Source organism: Vombatus ursinus, unplaced genomic scaffold, assembly GCF_900497805.2.
Source record: "Vombatus ursinus unplaced genomic scaffold, bare-nosed wombat genome assembly UNPS02006874.1, whole genome shotgun sequence".
NCBI classification, from domain to species: Eukaryota; Metazoa; Chordata; class Mammalia; order Diprotodontia; family Vombatidae; genus Vombatus; species Vombatus ursinus.
In genome coordinates this window covers 3,616,638-3,641,808 of record NW_020946652.1, presented here as the reverse complement: position 1 = coordinate 3,641,808, position 25,171 = coordinate 3,616,638, and the positions used below count along the sequence as shown (strand labels likewise).

General features: G+C 40.1%; 1 protein-coding gene across 3 annotated transcripts in view; it reads right to left on the bottom strand.

The window, feature by feature from the left end:
• The window catches only part of OSTN (osteocrin), an 81,664-nt gene that overhangs the window by 6,399 nt on the left and 50,094 nt on the right, over positions 1 to 25,171 (bottom strand). The window contains exons 1-3 of one of the 3 annotated variants that reach the window (XM_027848892.1): positions 24,515 to 24,594; positions 12,382 to 12,480; positions 9,964 to 10,181 (exon numbers count right to left, since the gene is read on the bottom strand). In XM_027848892.1, the coding sequence (XP_027704693.1) occupies positions 9,964 to 10,181; positions 12,382 to 12,480 (317 nt within the window). In that variant the 5' untranslated portion in view covers positions 24,515 to 24,594. Of the gene's footprint in view, positions 1 to 9,963; positions 10,182 to 12,381; positions 12,481 to 24,514; positions 24,595 to 25,171 lie in introns of those variants that run through there. The other 2 variants (XM_027848894.1, XM_027848893.1) reach the window with 2 other exon arrangements.

The following is a 25,171-nucleotide window of genomic DNA, read 5'->3' as shown; positions in this document are numbered from 1 at the left end:
AACCAAAAGATTCATGTGACTCGTTTTATTGTGACATTCACTTTATTGTGGTGGTTTGGAAGCAAACCCACAGTATGTCCAAGGTGTGCCTGTACTTAAAGAATCCTACTGATCCCTCATCTCTGCCCCCAGCATTCTCTCCTCTAGGCCCAGAAACTTCAATCTCTATACATATAGCCCAAACTTCAGGCACCTCAGTATGTTGATTTCTAATTTATCAACGTCTTTCATAGACTTTCTTTTTCTTTTGGCAAAACAATTGGGGTTAAGTGACTTGCCTAGGGTCACACAGCTAGTGTCACCGGATTTGAACTCAGGTCCTCCTGACTCCAGGGCTGGTACTCTATCCACTGTGCCACCTAGCAACCCCCCTTCATAGACTTTTGTCCAGAATTGAATGCAATATTATAGCTTTGCTCTGAATAGGACAGTGAACAGGGCTGCCCCTTCATCTCCGTGTTTCCTCCCCTACACAGCTGAAGTTTGTAGTAACTTTTTTGCTTCCTGTGTCTGACTCTCATCTTATATTTGGGTAAAGGCACACTGAAGACCTGGAACTTCTTCAGTCCAATGGCTGCCTAGCCAGGCCACACCCACCATGTGTTATTAGTGGCTACCTTTGTAGGCTTTCACATCTGCAGGTAAGAAGTACGATAAATTTTTAAGAAGTCTGCCATCAGAATTTCTTTCGATGTTTATAATCTTGCAAATATGAGAAACTTAGACTCAGGGGCAGCTCCTGAAAGTTCAGAAGTGAATGAAATCCTTCTCAAGACTGGAGGCAGGCCCTCCCACCCAGTTGTCTGTCTCCACTCCCCTGAGGCTCCTTTGGACCGTGTCTTTGCTAACCGAAGAAAAGGCTCCTGGGGCCTTTCAGCCAGTTCACCACCAGGAGTCACTCTATGATACAAAACTTCAAGGCTAAAAGAGTAGACAGTTTAGATGCAGACTTTTCCCTGTGTGATTGGAGAAAGCCTGCTGCATCCTTGGTTCAACCCAGATATCAGCTACTCATTGCAGCATATCCAACTGGAATTGGACTGTGAATGCTGTTAATATTTTGAAAATCATGACACTTCAATTGACCTTGGTGAATCACAAAAGCATTTTTTTACTTTAAGAGAATAGATACAGACCAGGAAGGGACCTCAGAGGCTTGCTAGCCTAGCTTCCTCATTTAATACAAGAGGACATGGAGGCCCAGGGAGGCTAGATGTTTTTTTCCAAGATCCCACGTGGAGTAAACAGCAGAGTGAAATTTGAATCCAGGACCTTTGACTCTACAGCCAGTGCTTTAAGTTGGCTACTAAATAGCTATTGCAAACCAAGCACCTTTCTTTCAAACTTTTATAATATTGTCATAACCTTATGAAATAAGTGAAAAATCCTGCTTCCTGAGGGTTGGTGTGGAATGGAATCTCTTTAGGTCTTAAATGCCTTTCTCCATCAAAGGACAACAAAGTGACCTTGAATTTCTCACGGTGGGGAAAAGTTTGGACAAGGGAAAGATGAGGCAGAGATTCTGAGCACAACTCTTTAAGTGTTAAGAGAGGGTTTCCTCCATGCTGATTAACATTGTTATAAATGATCTCAAGGGGACCTGTCTCTGAAAATTTCATGGGCTGTCACTAAGAAGAGGGACCCGACATATTTTGTGTTACTGCAGAAAACAGAATCTGGAGCGAGAGTTAGATGTTACAGAAAAGTAGATTTAGGCCAAATGTCAGGAGAAATCCCTACCTGCTACCAATTGGAGCTGTCCAAAGTGGAATGGGCTGTCTTGGGAGGAAATGGATTTCTCCTCCTTAGAGTATACAAATGGTAGTAGGATGCTGCCAGGCAGAGACGGTGTGCTAGGGATTGTGGTTCAGGTGTGTGTGGGACTAGAAGGCTTTGAGCTCCTTTTTCCCTCTAATATTTGATGGTTCTAGGATTCTGTGAATGTACTCCTTAGTTAAATCATAAAAACTAAGCAAAACAACAACAAGCCAGGTGGTGATGGACTGACCCATCTCCAGTTCTATCATCATTGCTGCGATAGTTTGAGGACCTGATGTCAAATTCCATCTGCGCCACGTACTGCCTTTAAAACCTCGAGCAGGTCACTAACATTCTTTGATCCTCATCTATAAAGTTAAGAGGTTGGAGTAGATGCTGTCCAGCCTCCCTCCCAGCTCTGAATTTATAATCTCATTATCTCAAGAAAGGGGAGAGCTATTTCAGTGATCCTAGTGTTGGAGGCAGGACAGCCATAGGACACAAACTGCCACTCCTAAGGATAACAGTCAAATGGGAGGTAGAGGGACATAGAAGGGCCATGACCTTGGGAAAGTCACTTCCCTCCCTGGCCCTTAGTCTCCATGTCTGTAGGATGAGGGGGTTTGAATAGCTGACCTCTACAGTCACTTCCCACTCTAGGTCTAAGGTCCTACGATCTAAAGCTCTAAAATTATGAATAGTACACACTCAGCACAACCATGTACCAAATAATAGCTTTTAGACAGAGGCTGTGTCACCTTGAAAAATCCCCAATCCAGCTAATATATTTTTTTTTTTGGTAAGGCAATTGGGGTTGACTCGTCCAAGGTCACGCAGCTAGTACGCGTCAAGTGTTTGGTCTGAGGCGGGATTTGAACTCAGGTCCTCCTGGCTTCAGGGCCGGTGCTCTATCCACTGCACCACCTAGCTGCCCTCCAGCTAATATTATTAAGCATCCAGCATGTGATGGTACTGTGCTAGGGTGGTGAGGTTATGCATAAAGGCAAACAATGAATGAGAATCTGTGAAGATGTATTAAACGGACAAAACTAAATTATACTTCTCATAGGGAGACGTGACTGCATGGAATTCATTCAGCAAGTTGTAGGCCTTGCTGAAAACGTAAAGCACATTTTATAGATGACATAGGCTTAGTAAATGGTGAACTGGGATAATGAGGGTTCCCTCAATAACCTTAAAGCAGGGATTCTTAACCTGTGCTCCATGGGTCCCAGGAATCTGGGGAGAAATTTCAGAAGTTCTGTGAATTTGGATAGGAAAATAGAATTTCATCTTCACTAACCTTCAGTTTCCTTTGTAATCATTTGGATTTTATTCATTTAAAAAGAAAAAAATGGGATTCATCAAAATTTTGGGGGGTACCAATGATAGAAAAAGGCTAAGAATTCCTGCCTTAGTCAAGCTTGGCTTTGAGACACTTCCTCACGCTGATTTCAGCAGCAAAGCACTGAGCTAGCTGGACCTTTATCCTGATCTTTATCAATTCCATCCAAGGAATATTTATGTATGTGCAAGACATACAGGAAGATTGTGTCCCCATGATGTGCTGGACATTAGCAGAAGAAGGTATTAATGGGAAGGGCATGAGGGAGGCCATGCTCTGGAAAAGGGCAGGCTAACATGCGGCGACTTCAAAAAGCACCTCTGCGGGGAGGTGCTGGTGACTGTCTAAGTCTCTCGGATTTGAATCGTCTCATAATTTCACACCTGCAGATGTGTTTAAAGGGAAAAGAGGCAAAGTGTAAAGCAAGTTGTCTGCACTTGCAAATAAGTTCCGAGTGAGGTTTGGTTTAAGGACCCAAGCAGGGCATCCTTCCATCAGAGACAGAGAAGAGAAAGTGGCGTCTTGTCTTCTAAGTCCAGAAGGAGAAAAGACAGCATGGAGAAGGCAGAACATGGGAAAGACTTAGTGTCTGTGTGTGTGTGTCTGTGTGTGTGCATGGACATTTGTGTGTGCATGTTTGTGGCTGTGCATGCTTTTGAGTGCATGAACGTTTGTGACTGCAATCCACATGTTTGTGTCTATGTGCTTGCATGTACATGCATGTTTGTGTTGTAATGTGTACCTGTATTGCATTCTTGCCTCCATGTGCTTTTGTGTATATGTATGTTTGTGTCTCCATGTGTGTCTATATTGTGTTTTCCTTATGGGATCTCAGCTCAATGTGGTCTGACATTTATTTTTGTCCTTTGACAAGGTTTCTTTTCCAGATGTCCATTCATTCTCCAATTTTGCATCTCTTTGGGGCCCTTACTAAGATTGTTTTGAAATAATGTTGCTTGAATATTAAAAAAAGATGTTAAATGCTTGTTAGAGATCATTGCAAGAGTTTAATAAATGGGTGTTATCTGTAAGATTTAAATATAAAAACATCTCAAATATAGGCTTTTTCCTAGGCAACTAGCAGGAAAGTGGAGAAAGAGCTGTGTCCTCACCACATGGGATAAAGATAACCTATGATCGACACTGATAGATGGAGTAGTCATATCAGTAAGATGATGGCTTCATTGATGGGTTATCACACATATAATCTAGATAGACATAGAGAAATACGGTTAGATAGGTAGATAAATAGATGATAGACATATGGAGAGATGGATGGATGGGTGTGTGGAAAGTTCAATAAATAGAAAAGAATAGATAAGATAAAGTACTGAGGTTGGGGTCAGGAAAACCTGGGTTCAAATGTTATCTAGGATATCTTGTAGCTGTGTGACCTCAGTCAAGTAAGTAAGTCACTTAATCTCAAGGTGCTTCATGCAATTCCTTAGACTCTAAATCCTAAATCACATCTGTGATTTGTATTGAGGGAGAGAGTTCCCAAACCAGGAGTTTACCATGATGAAAACATAGTTAATTTCTATATACGACATGATACTCTATAATTGGTATAGCAGAACAGTAATTATAGGATATCACCATACTGGCATCCTACAGCAGCATGAACACGTTTGATCGATCCCTTCTGATCGACTTTGAGGAGAATATGATGAATTTGAAGAGAATGGACAGACATGGGCGAGTTGAGAGGAAGAAGGGCAGAGAGCACTAGACTTGGAGTCAGGAAGACCTGGGTCCAGATTCTGGTTTAGACACTTACTAGTTGTGTGATGTTTGGCAAGTCATCTAAAAAAAAAAATCTCCTTGTGCCTCAGTTTCCCTGACTGTAAAATGACACGTGGGCTGGATGGCCCTATAAGGTCCCTTCCAGCTCTGAATCAGTGATGCTCTGCTTCTCTGTAGCACTAGGCAGTGTAGTCACATGGGTGAGACCACAGTGCCAGTGGACGACTATCCATGTGTTTCCATGTTAAGGCCCTTGGTATTTTTAAGAACTGACAGATGGAATAGCTTTTGACAAGATTTGTATAAGCTTTCATATGTAATGGAGAGCCATTATTTTCTGACTGTTCTTACAAACATTACTATTTTAATTGTTTAACTATAAAGCTAATATGGAGGATGGGGCAGGGGAAAAGTCTTTCTGGTTTCTGCTATAAATGAGCAGAAACAACCCTAAATGGCTATTTAAGAACCCAACCAGTCTACTACTTATTTATGGAACCTCCTTCCCCCAGGGACAGAAGTGAACTGGAAAGCTTCTGAAATTCTACACTAGACCTATATACACAAGTAATATTTCAATCTGTTACAATTTTAGTTTGTTTTGAAAAAAACAAAAAAGGATGCAGGAAATCTGTTTATTTTTTTCTCTGAGAAAGTTCCAGCCTTCAAAACTTGGCTGTTTATGAGTTTTCATGGAAATAAACTTTTTTTTAAACTAATATTTTTCCATGAATAAACAGAATATTTTCCTTCCTTTCATTTAACTCAGAAATGGGTGGGAAAAAAATGAGCTTATTTGAGATGCATCCTCCTCACTTTTGTCTGCTGCAGAGGCCTTGAGGCCACATGTGGCTACATGTGGCAGGGCCACACCTAAGGACCTAGAGGGCCTTGAGGCCTCAGTTCTCCACCCCTAAAGACTTTTGAGTTGAGGCCACAATGGGAATGTTTCATACTTGAAAAATAATTTTTTTAAGAAAGAGCCCACAATGGGTAAAAATACGTGAATTCAAGTTGGCTTCTGACCGAAATGAACCAAGCAATTTGAAGCTGCCTTTACACTCAGGGCAACTGAAATGACTGTGAACATCTTTGCTCCCTCCAACTTCAACTTTTCTTTGACACTAAGAATCCTCCAAGTTAACCCATTTCTACTCAGTGCTTGGGAGGTATGGAAGAGGGCAGCAGCAATGTGACCAGTGATCTGTGCAGTAAATACTAAGGTGTGCTGGAGAAATCATCCTGTGCTTAGAGTCAGGAGAGACGGGGACTTCTAATTCATTTCAATTCAATAATCACTGATCAACACACATAAGAGATAGAAAGATAAATTATACCCTACTGAAAAGGAACTTCCATTCTTAACACATGCTGATTGGTTCTAGAAAAGGAAATCAGCATGTAAATAAATGAAAAAAAATACTCATAAAAAAGAAATGAAAGCTACAATTGATGGTGGGGGTGGGGTGCTTATGAACCACTGCATAGATTCTGACAGTCCTCTTGGAGGAGAGACTTGAGTTGAGCTCTGAAAGGATTTGGGGGTTCTCAGAGCAGGCAGAAAGGTGAGCACTACATGGAAGAGCCTGCATAACGGAACAGAGATGACAAACGGAACTGCTTGTTGTGAATCCTAATTCTGGACCTTAGTTCTGTAACTAGGGTTAAATCCCTGAATTTCTTGAGCTTAGTTTCCTTATCTTTAAAATATAGATAATAAGTACAGTTAGGGCAGCCAGGTGGTGCAGTAGACAGAGGCCTGGACCTGGGGGTAGGAAGATTCATCTTCATGAGGTCAAATCTGGCCTCAGCCACTTACTAGCTCTTTGACCCTGGCCAATGCACTTCACCCTCTTTGCCTCAGTTTCCATATCTGTAAAATGAGCTGGAAAAGGAAATGGCAAACCATTCCAGCATCTCTGCCAAGAAAACCCTAAATGGTTTTATGGAGAGTCAGATAACTGAAAAAGGAGTCAACAGCAACCACAGCAATGAGTACTCATAGCACTTAGATCAAAGAATTGCTGTGAGAAGAAAAATGAAATACAATGATGGAAGTAGGGGGACAGCTGGCCACGTTGCCATAGGAGTCTGATGACACGGGTTCAAATCCTTTCTCTGCCACTTAACACCTGTGTGACATCAGCAAGTCATGTCATGTTCCTGGGCCTCAGTTTCCTCATCTGTAAAATGAGAGGTTGAACTAACTGTCCTCTGAGTTCCTTTCTAGCTCTAGATTTTATATTAAGTGTCAAATTGTGTTATGCCATCAGATTTAGAGCTCCTATCACATATCACACAGAAGGGAGCTGAGGCTCAGAGAGGGAAATGATATCTAAGGAGGCATCAGCGGGGAAGTAGCAGACCCAGGCTACTGAACTCCAAGCCAAGGTTCTTTCCTACTTTACTGATGGGTTTTCTTTTTGTTTTTGTGTTTTTTTTGCTACTTGACTTGGCTACATAAAGAAAATCTCATGCTTATCCTCAGTTTCTTTGGTGGTGGCCCCCGTGCCTGGAATACACCCTCTTATCACAACAACCTCACATAATCCTTAGATGGCTTCGAGGCTTAACTCAGACGGTACTGCCCACAGGAAGTCCTACCTAATTCCCTTAGGTATTGGTGCTTTCTTTCTGCTCAAATATTGTGGCATTTATCTGTTATAGGCTGGATAACCCAATGGAACAGAAACTCCTTGAAGGCAGGACTTGGATTTTGTTTGGTCTTTTATGCTTGGTGCCTACACAGTGCCTGGCACTATACCTAATACATGTTTGTTGAATTGAATGTCCAGGTGATGCGAGATGAGAGACAAGATTTCAAAGAATTGGTGACAGAAATTTTTATGTTCCAGTACTCCTAACACGACCTTTGCTCTTGTCTTGTACGTATGCAATTAGGGGTCTGGAAGAGTTAGAGATGGGCTTAAATACAGGGATGTGGAGCTAGGGCCTGGTGGGTTTGATACAACCCCATGTCTCTAACAGGTATGAGATCCATATGTCTCTAACATGTAAGTGATTCATATTCTCTAACAGGTAAATGATTCATATATCCATTGTAAAAGGTCTGATCATAAAGGGAATAAAGGGAAACATGGCTTGTTTTAAATCCTCAAGGGTACAGGAACTGCTGATCTTTGCCTTCTGAAAATAAAAGTCTGGCCAGACAAATTCTTCCTTCTGTGCCAGAAAACCTCGAAAGTGTTTTGCTGCTGAAGTAAAGATCCTGGTTTCCTGGTGTCCCAAATATTTTTTTAAAAATATGTAATTTTTTTAAGGATGGTGGAAAGGATGTAACACTTCTCAGTAAGGGACCCAGGCCTTTTACTGGATCACTGAGAAAAGCAGGGACACATCCTGTCCACAGCTACTCATTCCTGATCCCTGGCCTTGAAGCTAACTTTCATTCAGACTCCTAGATCTAGAAGGATTCCCCACTCCCTGGACCTTGTCTTTTTGGCACAGTCCAATTCGTGCCACGAATCACATCATTTGTACATCATTTGTATTCAGTTGCTGACAGTACAGTACAAGAAGCTGATGTCTCTTGGGGGAGATGCTGTTTCACGTAACATTAGGCATCTTATAGAGCAGACATTAGCTTACATTCAATATTTCAAGAGTGGGTCCACACCGGAGAGAGTAATTAATAGATACAAGAATATCTAAGATCCCTCTACCTTTTGCTACAGACTCTCAGTGAGCCTCCCAGATAACTCCCTTGCGTGTTAGGGCCAGGCATTGCTTTTTCATATTATAGGTAAGAAAACAGGTTCAGAGTGGCCAAGTCACTTTCCCAAGGTCACTCAGCTAGCGTCATAGACTGGATTTGAACTCAGGTCTCTCCTGACTCCAGGTTCACGATCCTATTTGTAATACAATTCCACCTCCATCAAATTAACTGTAATTTTTTTCCCCGATTCGTTCCTTTTAGTTCTTGTGACATGCAAATTATGACTGATCTGAGTGTTTTTAAACAGAGAAATGAGCTGGCCAATGGTTTATTACAAATGTCAGACTCTTGCCTGCTCTCCATACATTTTTTTATTATTACTGATTCTTAGAAGGAACTTAGTTAAGATGAACTGCCAATTCAGCATTTACCTCAGATTTAACCCCTTTGGTGCCCTCACCCTTCCTATTCATAGAAACGGATAAATTATAAAGCTTATATCAGGGAGTTTTTAAAAATCCAAAAGGCTAAGAAGATTCCTTGAGGTTTGAATGATTCTGTTTTTCTGAGGTTTAGAGCTAGAAAGACTTCTTATTTTATGTGTGAAGAATTTTGGTCCAGAGAATCTAGTGAGTTGCCTAAGGTAGTATGTGGCACAGGTAGGAAGCAGCGGGGCTGGTATTTGACACCAGGTTCTCTGTCTCCAGAGCCTGCATTCTTCCCACTGCACCACCATCTTTCTTACAGTTGTCTCCAGATCTCAGCACTGGGAACAACTTTTTAGAATGATGAACTCAAGGTCATGAAAGATGATTCTCAATTGTCAAAGGAAGATTCAAAGATTGTCACACTACCGTAGTCATTCAAAATAAAAGAGTTGACAACGTGGACAATTTTAGAATGATGTTCAATAGGAATTGAAGGGAGAAGGATTTTCTGAAAATGATTTAGTTAATCATGAATACAATTAGTCAGAATCCATCCTGTGCTCATATACTCTAGTTAGCTAAGGTTTCACTGTGCCAACTTCTAGACCTACTGTAATCCTCTGTGTGTATCTGTGTGTGTGTGCGTGTGCAAGTGCGTGTGCATGTGTCGCTGTGTGTGTACATGGATAGGTCCCCAGTGTTATGGTCATAGTTAACATTATAATGAAATAATTAAACTATGGCAAAGATGGTTGTTATCTCCTGTGTTTCCCCTCATTCCACACCAGTGGGTGGTCCTTAGCACACTCCAGCAGTGTGGGTTAATGAGATTGCCCCAAGAGTTAGTGGCTTCCGAAATTCCTCCTCAGAGTAGCTTGCTCGCAGCCACATGGTGAGAACATGGCTTGATGACGAGGACAGCCCTGCTACTCTTTCCACAGAGCTTCTCATGTTTCAGAGCCCAGAGCTGAAGAAAAGCCCTTTGCCCTCAGCCTAGAGACGCCTTCACTTACCTCGGTTTGCCTTTGATGTTGAAGGAGCCAGCTGAAAGTCGATCCAGTGGAGCCCCAAAGACAGGGAAGCTCCTTTTCTTCTTGGTCTCAATCACGTCATTTTCCAGGGATACCAGCTCATCAAGGAACAGCAGTTTCTGGGTCAACTCAGTGGCAGATTTCTCTTCAGTGTTTTCAACATGGGATTGTGCAGTCTCAGCTATGGAGTTAAGGGCCTGCTAGAGAGAGGATTGTCATTATCGTTGTTATTGATGTTTAAACAACTGAAGAGGCCCGGAGGATCGATAATCTCCTCATGTCTCCATTGTACTTGCACATTTAGGGACATTTACAGGTATCCTTGTATGATCCGAATAAGATCCAAGCAGAAGACAGATGCTTCTGGGATTAAAAGTAGGGACCTGGAGGCTGTTCATAAGAATGCAATAACTGAATATGGCCAGGGCTGGAGCCAAGGTTCTGAAGAACTGCTCTTCTAACTGGATGGACTTGGTAGGAAATTAGCTTGGGGCCCACTGACTTTTCTACAAAAATCTTCAGCCCTAAAACTGAACCTTTAGTTCTTCTAGTAACTCAGTTATTTAGCAAATAGCAGCCACCCTTCTTTCACCTGCAAATTTCTGTCCATAGAGGTAGATTGAACCTCATGAAATACTTGCAGTAAGGAGGATCTGGGTATGAATCCTGGCTCTCCCACTTGCTACCTTCATGATCTTGGTCAAATCATCTCCGTTCTTGGAGCCTTGCTTCCTATATCTCTTAATCAAAAGCGTTTTATTCCATACATTAAAATAAAAAAAAAATAAAAAAGAATATGTTGGACTAGGTGCTCCAAGGTTCTTCCAGGTTGAGATCTCTAATGACGGTGCTACGTAACCACATAGACATGAGTAGACTTTTACTCATTTTAATGTATTTAAATACATTTATTCGCTTTACTAAAGGAAATATTTTTAGAAACAAATAGTGGAGTGATTGTAGTTGATTGTGGGATTCTTTTTGAAATGAGTATTAACAAGGAAATCCTTCGGCTGAGTTTCTTGAATTTACTGATTCTGCTAATGCTAATGTCATTGTTGGAACCATCCAGACATGGAGCTGTTTCATTTCTCAGGTACTGAGGCCATCCTTCACCCTTTAACCTGCCCAGGTGCTTGCAGTCCCTTCCACTCTCCTTTCTTGGGAAGGATCCGGTAACAACACAAATGTATTATCTTTGAGAGGTAGGACTTTCAAAGACAATCATTCATTCACACCATAGCACTAATTAGTTTTCACCAGACCAGCAGAGTAAAGTCTAAAAGAAGTGGAAGTCTAGAAGTGGGTTTTCATTTCATTTCATTCTTTTTCATGTGAGGCACGACAAAGGGTCCTGCTGGGATGGACTGGCAGCCGAAAGCCCTAGTTACCTGCTACCTTTGTCTGATACCACCAAGGCACAACACAGTAGAAATACTCAGCATGCTTTGTGAAAGTCAGCAAAATCTTTCTTTCTTGAAACCAAGTAGAAGAAAATGTGAAAGAATATGAAGTACTAATAAGAAGAAAAATACTCTGAAGTGGCAAAAAATCTTTCTCTTTTAATAGTAGTCTAAGGCAATAGTCTAAGGGCCAGTACTGAGTTCAATGGAACATTTTGTCCTTAAAAAGACACAATGTACTACGATGATAAGAAACAGGTCCTTTTGGTGACCCCATCTACTGTAACATGACTCCTGAATGTGAACAAAGAGGCCAACAGACCCTGAAAGCAAAGAAGAAATAGAATCAAAATCGATCTATATGGGCGAGGTTGTCCATGGCTTTAACTTTTTACTTTGGCCAAGGCAGCCACGAGCCCATCCAGCCTCAGTTCTCCTCTCTACCATCACTCAGCTATAAAGGTCACAGAAAAGGACATATTGGAGTTGGTTGATCTTTAGCCAAATTTGGTGTCTATTAAAAAGGATTTTCTCTAGTGGTTTATGTATCAGATTCAATTCAGTTAAACAAATATTTATTAAGTGCCTACTATGTATAAGACATTGTGTTTGGTTCTGGGGAAACAATGATGGAAAACTCAGACCTTATCCTTAGGGATTTCCATCCTTCTGGCATTAACTCAGATATGAGCACTGGTAGCTACAATCAGAGTTAGCACGTGCAGGTTTCTTTGTCTTTCTCTCTACCCGGCTGCAACCTTCAATTGACCAAATTGCAATGATATTGTAAACTGAATTGGTATCCATTTGAGTCTGTCACTTTCTATTTCATAATAGTAAAAAAAGAGGGAAACTGGTCAAAAGAATGCAATAATTGGCTTGAATTTTTGTTACCAGGCATTTATTCTGCTGGTGAGCTAGGCACAGAGTTCAGATTTGACCTGAAATTCCCTTCAAGAAAGGCATATATAGGACATTCCAAGATCATTTCTGTTACCTCTGGTGCTGCCTCGACCCCAGGCCCTTTGCCATTGCTCCATTGCATCAGGAAAATGGCCAGGATCAAGTGAGTGGCCACAAATCTCCAGGCCAGCATCTGGAAAACAGAACACAGAGAGTCAATAGTGTGTGGTAGCGAGGAACAAAAAATCATGTAAAACATGGCAAAACCAAGGCTAGTGGAAAAGCACTCAACAAATTCCATTCCATTCCTTCCCATTCCATTCAAAATGTGTCTCTGGCTGCAGGGACAATACAGAAGGAACATTTCTATGATTTCACAGGACTTCTAGGACTGCCATGACCAAAAAAAAATTATCACCTTCTGTGTAAAGGCAAATGTGAAAGAACGAACCATCACACTTGGAGAAGGAACATTCCCATTGGCTCTTCTATTCCCCATAGGATAAAAAGCCAGGGGGAATGTCTCGTGAAGGTGTGCCAGCACTCCTGACCTCTACTCCAGAGCAGCCTTAGTGCTACAATTTTAGTCATGTAACTCTGAAGCCTTGTGATCTTGGTAAGAATAGCCAGAGAGGACACTCCCATGGCGTAGAACTCAGCAATTCTAAGTCATATTTATTCCATGATGATACATCTTAGCAGGTCCTTCATACAGTAAAAACAGTTATAACAAATTCCAAACCATATTCCTTGTCATGATCTAAAGAGAGAGAATTTCCTCTGGAGTTAGAGGGCCTGGATTCAGATCTCATATTTAACACTTGCTGCTTGGTTGACCTTGGACAAATCCTCCTGAGGACTCAATTTCCTCTCCTATGAACAGAGTTGGCTAGTCTCGTTGGCCTCTGAGTTTCCTCCCTGCTCCAGGTCTATGATCCTAAGATCTACCAACCTATGATTTTACGGCTCACAGATTAAGCTTGTTGTTTTCCATTTCTATTAGGGAATACAACAATAACAACAAAAGAATGTTTGCTCTCCTCTGGCCTTACATTAAGATCATCTTTCCTGGATGGCAAATATTTCTTAAGTATCTCAGTAGTCACCTGCTTGAGGTAGATCAACACAGAGTGCCAGAGGCTACTCTGATTTTCCATAGGCTTAGGAAAAAAATGTCCTGTTTAAAACAACAACAACAACAACTACCATCTCCACAAATAGAGAAAGGAGACAGAAAAGGGAATGTTGTAGTGATCTGGTCAAAATGCCAGACAAAATCTGTGCAAGACATTCAGGTAGAGAACCAGTCCAGGAAGCCTCATTCACCCATATCTTGCTCTTCTTTACTGATTTTCTTCACCACAAAGAAAGAAATATAGCAATGACATATATAGCTTTTCTTATGTTTGCCTCCTTGTTTCATTCTCCATTCATCAGCTCTTTCTTGCAGCATGGCAGAGCAGGAGGGAGTATGCCGAAGTGAGTAGGAGATTGGATGTGAAGTCAAGGTCCAAATGCCACCCTTGACACATCCAAGCTAATGCCTGACATGTATAAGCCATGTGACCAAAGGGAAATCTCTCAATCTCTTAGACACTCAGTTTCCTTACCCGTAAAATGTGCATGATAATACCCCTCGTCTCACCTGACATACTTGTGAGGCTCAGAGAAAGTAACATATGTACACACAGTGCCATACACATGTCAGTTGTTCTTATATTCTTTTCTTATATTAAAAAGTACCAAAGTTTGAAAATTTTCCAAGGTCTCCCCGAGTGGCTTATAATATGCCTGCTATGTCCTCCTTGTTCCTCAACTCCCTCCCCGGCCACGGAAATCAGTGCTCGCACAGGACTCTATAGGTTTGTCCTGATGTCCACCTCCATCACATCAATGTTGATGTCTACACCCAAGTGATGATGAAAAGTTACAGTGTCACACCTAGGTAATAACCACATCCTGATTGCTTGGGGATGTGGGTATAAAAAGAAATGGTCCATTTGAAAACATGTACAGCTGTGGTCTAATAACATGCTGGTTGCTTTTAATCTAAAAGACCCAGACACCTAAATTTAGTACTGGGGAGTCTAATACAAATAAACAGCCTGGCACCTGCCACACAAGACACATTTTGATGAACCTGTGAAACCTGAAGCTGGCAAAATTAGAAACACAGGAAATGACAGGGAGAGAGCAAGGAGGCTCTCCCAGTTTAGCCCTTCTCTAGGGTTTTGTCCATGCTGGGCAAAAATAGTTCATGACTTCAAAATCTGCTTATGATCAAGCACAGTGCTTGGCACAGTTTCCACATGGTAAATATTTGCTGATTGATGGCTTGATTGATTATGAGATAAGCACTGAATAGCCTCGTGAGTTAGTCAATAAAATTATTTTTAAAATATCTGGAGAAGTGAAATCCCTCCACTTCACTGTGGTGAGCGACCAAAAAAAGAATCACAGAATCTCTGAGTTGGAAGGGAAGTCAATCCTATGTGTTCATTACAAAAGTGTAATAAGCAAATTATTAACAAAGATGTCCTCCAGAATCTGACTTGAGATCTCCAGGGAAGGGAAATCTATGACCTCATAAGAGATGTCATTTCCCTTTGGGATGACTCAAATTGTTAAGAATGTTTATAAATATTAGTAAAGATTTGCTTTGTGACTTTCACTAGCTGTTGCTATCCTCGCTTCTTTTTAGATAGAAGATGAATCCTATACTATGTGTTGCCAATTAGTAGTTAACTTGAGCACCCTGTACATGGAAAGCCCTGTACCAACTGAACAACATGGTGCCTAAACTGAGCTGAAACAATGAAAAGATTAATGATTTTATATAATAGGTGACTAATTTTATGAGGAAAAATTAATGCTACTTATTTCAACCAAAGCATACTCTTTAAAAGGTGTATGTGGATACGCCGTAGCTGACCCTCTTTTTTTCCACCTACCTCTGTTAAAAACATATATTGACCAATAGATTCAACACTGGACTGGAGGACACCCACACTCCAGTCTTTTTCTTTCACTTCCGATATAATCATAGTCAAGTCACAAAACCTATGGACACTTAAAAATGGAACTACAGATGCCAACCTCCCTCACAGGATGGTGAAAATATGAATGAAATTGTTTCTGTGGGAGTAAGAACATTTAATTCACATGGCTATTTTAAGCAATGTTTGTAATATACTTTAAGACTCTCTGGCAGTAAAATGCCATAAAATTTAAAAATACATGGGATTTGTCCAAATATAGGCTACCTTTAAATATTGACCACACCCCTAAATGAGATATCTATGCAAGGAGATATATATGGATATATGCACTAAAAAAAATAACACTAATTATAAGCCACATCTAGAGTTTATACAAACCAGATCTGGGGAAGAAAATAGAGCCTTTATTCAAACTAATATAACATTTTCTTTTCTCTTGCAGCCTTTGGACTCCATCTGCAGAATGGAATATTTCTGATTTCACTATTAGGACTATTACTGATTCCTTCATCTTCATCTCATTCTTGGGCTGCAGTAAAAGCCTTCCTACTCAACCTCGCTGCTTGCAATTTCTATGTTCTCCAAGGCATGTGCCACGTAGTTGCCAAAGTCATCTTCTGTAGACACAAGGCTGAACATGTCAGTCCTTCCTCAAAAACCTTCAGCAGTTTCCCCTGTGTCTAAGAGACTATGTATCTTTTAAACAAGACATTTAAAACTCTAACCGATCTAGGTCTCACCCATATTTCTGAGCATTTTTTCTATTATTCCCTTTATAGAAGCTTTGTCGATGATTGAACTCCAAGCTGTTACCTGCCATTTCAGCCCCACCTCTATGTCTTTGCCCAAACGATCCTTTATTCCCTAATGTGTCTTCCTGGCTTCTTTTGCACCATAGCTGATGTGCCTTTACTTATTGAAGTCATATCTGATTCCCTATACCAGTAATTAACACCTTCTCTCTTGCATTAATTTGTATTTAGTTTGTATTTACTGAAATGTCTACAGGGTTTCTCCACCAGTAGAATGTTGGATCCTTGAGAAGATGCCTTCTTCCATTTTAGTCTCTCTTCCCTCAGGGCTAAGTATAGTATCTTGTCAACAATGGTCGTGAAATAAAGCATTCTTAAATCAAATTTGAAAAATATGCCTTCCTATGTTTTATTATGTTTACATTTTTCACAGAAATTTAACTGTCAGAGGAATTTAAAATATAGGAGATTATTCTAAATAAAGTAGACCACAACTGACTGACTGCAACTACCACTGCTCCCACTACCACTAGTATTGCTACTGCTACTACGACAACTACTAGCACAACCCCTGGTCATAGACTGGTTCATGCTGTAGGCGGAATTGGAACTCAGGTCTTCTGACTTCAACCCCAGAGCTCTTTATGCTATTTTCTCCTCCATTCAAAGAACTAGCAATTATTTGGTATCAAACCCTTTTCACTTGCTATTTTGCACCTCAGTGTGGAAGGAAAGGGAAGTCATCATAGGGGTAGAATCTCCCCAATCTCTGGTTTTATTTATCAGACCATATTGCTCATAACAGGAATGATCTAATGTTGATAGGAATAAGATCCTGATTACATCTGCAGCAATGGATTTGGAGGTAGTATTGCCAACATGAAGTCAGTCAATGCCAGCAGCTTAAAGAAACCTTGAGAAATAGGACAAGGCCAGTTGTGGCATTTGTCTCCTCTTTTGGGGTCCCTTAATCTATCCAGATAGCCAATTACGTTCAATCTCTCACAATCGTATATGAAGAACAATGTATTATTACTCTTTTTTGACAAGGTGGCTAACCAGTTTATCTGGGAAATTCTCAGAAAGAATTTACTTACATTTTAGTGGGGCCTTTCATAAAATAGTATACATTATTCTAGTAGAGAAGGAGAAGTAATAATACAATTTCAAAGATTTAGAATTAGTTAAATGGCAGAAATAAAAAAAAAAGCAGTGGTCAAAGGTTAATGGAAACTTGGTTGGAAGTCTCTTTGGAAATGCCCCAGGGATCTTTATTTGGTTCTTTGCTGTTTAATAATTTTATCAATAACTTGGATAAAGGGACATGTGGCACACACATCAAATATGCATATGACCAAAAACTGGGAGAGATGGAAGACTGAGAACTAGAAGACAGGGTCAGGATCCAAAAGGTCTTGACTGCCTTGAATATTGGGCTGGATCTAATGAGAAGAATTGTAAAAACATTAAATGTAAATGTTCAATGTGGGCTCAAAAAATCAGTATCATAAGAACAGGAAGGAGGAGACAGAGCTAGGCTGCAGTTTGATAAATAAAGAGATAAGGGTGGGAGGTAGAGCTAGGTGAATGCAAGCTTAGTGTGAATAATGAACATGAGCTAGAAGCAAAAAAAAACTAATGTGGTCTTGGGCTCAATGAAGAGCAGAAGAACTTCCAATAATAAGCAGAATCACCATTCTACTGGTAGAGAAAACATGTATACATTTCAATAAATACAGTCACTCTGTGCTCTGCCTTAGTCCTGCCATATCAAGAATATTTTTCTTTCAATTCTGGATGCTATTATCCCTCTAGGAAGAAACAGGAACATACTACAAGGTTTGTCATGATGTGTCAAATGGGATGAAGCTTCACAGTGGGCCAAACTCACTTCCCATTATAGTTTCATTAAAGGTGTATCTCCCTCACCTTGGGTTTTTCAAACTAATGTTCCATCCTGATTATTTCAGAGAAAACTCCTAGCTTTAGATTCAGGCACATTTCTGCTCCAGCTCAAAATGTGTCAGGGCTGAAATGACACACCTTAGATTCTAAGCCACTCAAAAGAAATATTTTTAAAAGGTATTTTCCTTCTTAACCCATATAGGAAAAATCAATACCGATATCTTTTTCCTGGAATGTCCACAGACCACAGAGCTGATTTCCAACATAAGGCTGTAACAGAACTAGGTTTTGGACATGAACACTATTCATAGATACCCAGGGATGGAAAACCATGGGACATGGGATTTTGCATGTCTACTTAATTCTCAACAATCCTAATTTAGTGAATGAATGGATATCTAAAATCGAAATCATTTCATTCAAGAAGTATCTAGACGATAAATGCCTGAAGAATTTCCTGTTTGTCTGTTGATGAAGCTCCCGGATAACAATTATTGTTTTCTCAGCCTCAAGCCACCACAGTTTTATGTTTTGGGGAAGAAAATCATCCCATGTAAACAAACCAAATAGAATGCTATGGTCATTGTTTGTGTGAGAGCAAGCCAGCTGAGGACAGCTACCACATTGTGAGCTGCTTTTAAACTCTTTGGCTCCTCCATCTCCTTCCTTCCAGCTTCTTTATGAATGCCCAGAATCATCCTATAGCCCTAATGGACTAATGATGATGGTGTGGATGCATTAAAAAGCAAGGACTGAGGCCTAAAAAGCCAATGAGTTTGCCATCCCATTCCCCAGAATAGCAATATATCTGTGATTTAGGCCAGGTGGGTAGACATTCCCTTCCTCATTTCAGATTGCAGTCCATCCCTGTCTATCTGTCCTGTGCAAATCTTGCCCATGTCTTCCTATGTTTTTAATACAGGAGGATCACCTAAAGTTCTTGAGGTTCTTTTTTATATACTCTTGGCATCCTAAGGATAACAATGGTGCACATGGGCTATCTCTATTTGTCAGTTATACTATATGACCAATTCATCTTTTAAATTGGGAAAGGTCTTGTCAATAGACACTGTGGCAAAATGAACAAAGAGTCTAAGGACCTGAGTTCAAATCTCATCTCTGATGCTTTTCACATGTGTCATCTTGGGCAAATCGCTCTATCTTCTCCGTCACAGTTTCCTTATCTGTAAAATAAGGCAGTTGGAATAGATAACTTAGGAGATCCTTTAGGTCTGTGATCATTTGTAAAATAAGGAAGTTAAATTAGTTGTCTTCTGAGAGCACTTCCAGTTCTAGTTCTCTGATCCCTTGAACTCCAGTACCATTGAGGATTTATCTAGAATGAACCAGTGAAGGAGGACAGAGAACCAGGGAGGAGGGAAGAACTAGAAAATGCCTGGCATTGAGGCATTGGGGGCCAGTAGACAATGTTACTTATGCACACTGCTTACAAAGTTGAATGAGGAAAGTGGAAAGTGTTGTGTTTGGATTCTAATCTCAGTATCTGTAGGAACTGTAAAATAAGTATTCTATCAAAATGAGTATTCTAACTCAATCCATTTCTTTATAAGAGACTACAATATGGTATAATTTAGGAAACTGAATGTTCTCATTGATTAAATTAAAACTCCTGGGCCACATCTCTGGCTAATGTCTCATGCTTTGGGGCTAAAAGTCTCTAAGACATCTCATCATTGAAAAGGACTCTATTTGAAGCCATATGTCCTCTCTGTGTGTGAATAGCCATTAGGAATGTGGTGTTTCCTAGGTTTGGGCTTTCTTATCTTGCTCTTTTTAAGATAGGATTTCCTCATACATTAAAAAAGGTTCCCTTCCTGTACCAAATTGAAATAATCAAAAATACTTAATTTCACCTTTGTTATGCCATTTATTCTATTTGTAGCATTTCCCCTCTCTTTTTCAGAAACCGTATTAAGTAGACAACTTGGGAAACCATTACCATGACCACGTATCTATTAACCGTGCAACTGTTTGGTCTTTTGGCATTTTCTTCTTCATCACTGTCAATCAGCTTCCAGGAAAAGGGAGTTGGTAGTCACCAACCTTTGGGATTTAAAGTGAATCACACTGGAATGAAGGTAAGACCCAACAGGACAGAACAAGAAACACAGCAGTCACCAGAGCAGCCCAGAATTTTCCTTGCTATGGCTTGGTCTTGGCATCCAAAGGTACTTGGTGGTTTCCAGAAGTACCAGGGGGTCCTCCTTTGAGGTCCATCATAATTATAATGGCATCTCATGGCACAGAGCCTCATGCTGGTGGCATGGCATGATTTTTATCTTGCTCTGATGAGGATACTTTTCTATTTGATGGTCATGACCATTAGGGGAGCAAAAAGAAACTTCAATGCCTAGGCTAGTGGAGTCGATTTCTACGTGAGCTTCTTCTCTGGTGAGCTGGATATACACCGACACAAGGACAAATCTAGTGGAGATTATTTATAGAACATATTCCTAAAAAGAAAGCAAGATTCCCATTGGTCCAATGATTAGAAACCTCCAGATAATGTTCTATGGTGTTAACAAAAGACCCACTTGTCTTCCCTATCTTACCCTGTTGACAAAAGAGGAAGGTCCTTGACCAGTGTGGATTGGATTAAACCAGGAAATATGGTTTGTACCATAGAGCTCTGAAAAATATGCATAGAAGACTAGGAAAAGTAGTGATGAAAAAATATACCAGCAAACATGTCTCAGATATCCAAAGGTAAATTCAAGACAATTGATTCGGAATAAATACAAACTCTGCAGCTTGGGGGCTTGTATTGGAATTAGGAAGAGTTGGCTTTAAATTCAGCCTCTGACATGGACCAGCTGTTCAGTTACAGGCAAGGCAGGCTACTCCCCGTACTTCAAGTGAGTTACAAATTAGTAGTTGATCTGAATCAGTGGCAAGAGTTCACACACAAGGATTTCCCTTCACTAACAAAATTACAGGTTCCATTACATGTGTGCAAGACACATGCAGCTACACACATGCACACACATGTACATGCTCACACATGCCATACACACATACACACCCATTTAGCTATAATAGCTTAAAACTACAAAGACATTTGGAAAAGCCTGAATAATGCATTTCAAATCACTTTCACATTCAATATCTCATTTGATCTTACAACAACCCTGTGTGGCAGGAATGACAGAAAAAATGATATTCCCATTTTCCAGATGAGGAAAGGGAGACACAGAATAATCAAATGATTTGTCTGAGGAATTTGGTGAAGGAGCCAGCCCAGATCTCAGTTCTCTAACTTGGGTTTGTCTACCTCTGATCTATTCTCAGTTCATATTCATGGTGAGAAGGAAGGAGAAGAGGGGAGATTTAAGGCAGCGTGAAGGTTGAACTCTATTTGGGATACCTACTTATTAATCACTTTTCAGTCCAGGTGCCTCTGAAGGGCTGAAGATAAAGAAAATGCCAAAATGAATAACTGTGATTCTATGAAATGCTGTTGGACAGCTTCTGGGGTGTGTTCTCCTGCTCAATTATTCTCTGCTCCCTACGCTGTGATGGGGTGGGCAGTATCACTTCCCAGGCTCAGGCAAAATCTCCCTGAGCAGGGTTGCTTCATCTACTTAAACATTCTTGTTTGGGTTATACTTTCCTTGGGTGGGAGGGAGGAAGGAAAATAAATAGTTTTGCTTAAAAAGCATTTTCTTGTGGCCGAAAGGGGGGGCAAATTGCTTGAGTTACTGAATGAGGTTGCCACAGAATGTAGATTGCCCTTCGAGGTTCTGCTAGGCTGCCTGGCATATTCAGAGCAAGTCAACTGAGAAAGTGTGAAAGAAAACCCACTGAATGGAGAGCAAGATTGATCCAGCTGCCACCAGATCATCTACACCCAGAAAAAACTGGCTTGGCCAATCATGAAGAGTTAATTGTATATGTAGCAGAAGAGGGCAGAATAAATGATGGGGCTAAAATCACCCTGGTATGCATTGTGGAGAGCAAACGTTTGATTACGTTACCGTCTATTGCCAGCAAACTCTCAGCTTCTCAATCACTTCTACACTGGTCATCTCATTGTGCCAGCTGTTCAAAATATCTCTAATTACTTCAATGTGTTTTCTTTTCAAAATTTTAAACAAAAGTTTAATTCTCTTCCCTTGCCTCTAAAGTTGTGAATCCCCAATGCTCAGTGGTTCCTGGTGCCAGATTTGGAGCTATGGCAGAGGGACAGAAGACAACACCAGGCACAAAAAAAAGACAGGCTCGGAAAGGCTTTGTCCTACAAGGATTTCAGATGCTGATGGTCTGAGTTTGGAGGACTGCTCTCATTAATTGTAGATCAGAATACTGAGGCAGTGAAAAGTTTAACCCTCCTGGACGCTTAAGTCAGAATATTCCTAGGAAATTGCCAACCCCTCAGATATTTAGAAAACAACTCAAAACACAAAGGAAGAAATGAAAAAAAAAAGTCCTTGCATGCATCATATGACAATCTCTCTAGGATACTAATAAACATCTAAAAACAAGATGAGCTTTACTCCAGCCTAGATGCTGTCAATCTCATGTGCATTCTTATCAGATGCGCTTACTTATGTACGTGGTCTGGACCTGTAATTTCACTGGTGCAGGGAACTCAAGAAGTGGAAACTCCTTCTACTAGTGCAGATTGAATACCTGTCTGCAATTGAAGTCTTAAAAAACTACCAGGGGAATTGAGAGGTTATGTGACTCACCCATGGTCTACAGCAATTTCAGAAGGAGGATTTGAGCCCAGGTCCTCCTGACTCCAAGCCTAACCCTTTATCTGCTCTGTTGCTGCCTCTTTCATAATGTTACATCAATTCTTTCCCATCACAGAAATTCCAGGTTGAATGAGGACCTTCAGTGAGCACCCCCAGCCCACTTTATAGATCTAAAATGAAACATCATGGGTCATTTGCATGATGTCATGAAACAATCCATTGCAAAGTAAGGATCAGGAGTGGCTCTTCTGACCCAGCCCTATGTCTCAAAATCTGTTAACAATGTTTCCTCAAACGAGCCTCCAAAACACAGTGGATCAGCTGATGAACCTGGGTCCCAGGCACCATCACTTATTAATGGATTGTTACTTCTCTACCAGAGCTTGGATATAGAAAATAAGAAGTATCTGCAATAATGCAAATGTAAATGTGAATAGATTTAGATGGATGTGCCCACACATATGCATACACCCATTTACATCCTTTCATGTCAACAGTGTATGTGAATATACAATCTGCACATATGTGTTTTATGTAATACATATGCATACATACACACTTACACATGCTTAGAAAAGGAGAGAACAAATGAATGTGCTAAGGTGCAATATTGTCTTTACAGAAAGGATGAAAGTATCTATGATATTTGAAAAATGTACATCAGAAGACCTAGAACAAAGTAAAAGGGTGTGAGAAGGCTGCTGGAAGAGAGGACCTCAGGTGGCCATCAGTATACATAAAGGTCACTTGGATGACTATCTGGCCACAGGAGCCTTCTGTTAGCAAGCCTAGCAGGGTCCTGGAGAGTAGTTCTGAAAAGAAGATAATAGTCTTTCATGGACTGTCAGGTGCTGTCCCATCAGCTCTAAAGGAACAAAGAAAACTTTATCACCTGTGAAAGGTTTTTTTTTGGGGGGGGGAGTGGTTGGGTCTACAATTCCGGGTTATAAATGCCACCAAACCTGAAGTCAGAGTCATTCTCTGTCCCAGCAATAATCAATAATGTTTCTAGTATTGGCAACATGGTGAGATAAGCATATACATATACATATATATATATGTATATGTATGTATGTATGTATGTATGTAAACCCAAAAAACAAAACAAAAAATTTGTTTAAATTTTTATACTTACTTCTAAAGGAAACCAAAATGTCAATTTAAAGTGCTAGTAAAACTAATCCCTTACTATCATCAAAGAACAAAGCCTAAAGCTTAGATCTCAAACATATATATATTGTATAAATATATTATTATATATTGTATATATACATAGTATATATATATTATTAGTTTCAAGTTTCATAGTACATTTCTAAAGTTTAACATAGCTGAATTATTTTTTAATTAATTAATATTTTATTTATTTAATTAAGTCACATTTCTTTTCTATGGATTAGGTGAACAAAACATAAAGGGAAAACCACTTTGCAACAAGTTTTTCAAGCTAATAAATTCATGTGTTTTTTTTTATCTTAAGGATTATAAACATCAAGCAACACACTAAACATATTTTTTACAACAACAGCAACAAGCAGTTTGAACCAGGAACATAAACAGTTTTCAATCTTTTTTTTTTTTGTAATAGGGGAAAAGTATTGAGGTTTTTGTGAAATTTATGAAAAGCCAAAATCCATCCAATTAGTTTGTGCCCTAAATATACACTACAGAAACAGCCTTTCAAATCCCAGCTCATTGTATATATAGTGGAAATCTAGTTTTCATGGTCTGCTAGCAGTAGGGTTACTTTAAATTTAGTAAAAGTGACAAATAAATGAAACATCAAAGAATCTGTGAAAATAGCAGATTAGAATTTTTCTTAAAGGATTTCTCCATGTCATTATTTTGCTTACCTTGTTCAAAATTCAAGAGATCCAAATCTGAAAGAGACGTTGCTATGCTCTTTCTCCCTAACTTTGCCCTGATGCTGAGCTTTTTTTCAGAGTTTTTATAGTTTCAGCCTTACACTCCTTACTCCAATCCCTGCCTTTGCTTTCTCTTACATCATTTCTACAGATTTTCCACTGATCCTTTAACTAAGCCTCTCTCTCTCTCTCTCTCTCTCTCTCTCTCTCTCTCTCTCTCTCTCTCTCTCTCTCTCTCTCTCTCTCTCTCTCTCTCTCTCTCTCTCTCTCTCTCTCTCTCTCCTTCAACCCCCTCTCTTTCTTTAACTCTCTCTGTCTCTTTCCTTTCCCTGGCCACACTTGCTTTGATCAAGGTGACTGGGTACAATTAAAGCTTTGGCTGTTGGTGAAGGAAGGAGTATGACAGGAAAGGGACCAAGCATCATGTTTAGCTTCAGACTCATCACCTCTTCTTGGGGTTTTAACCAGGCTCTGATTATTACAAATCACCCAAGAGAAACTTAATACCTCATGACATGTTTAAACCATAAATCACTGGGGCTTTTGGAATTACAATTTGGGGATGAAACATGTGCTTTAAGGCTCATAATCAGACCCCCCCCCCAACCATGGCTTTATTATTATTTTTCTAGCTGCTCTAAATTA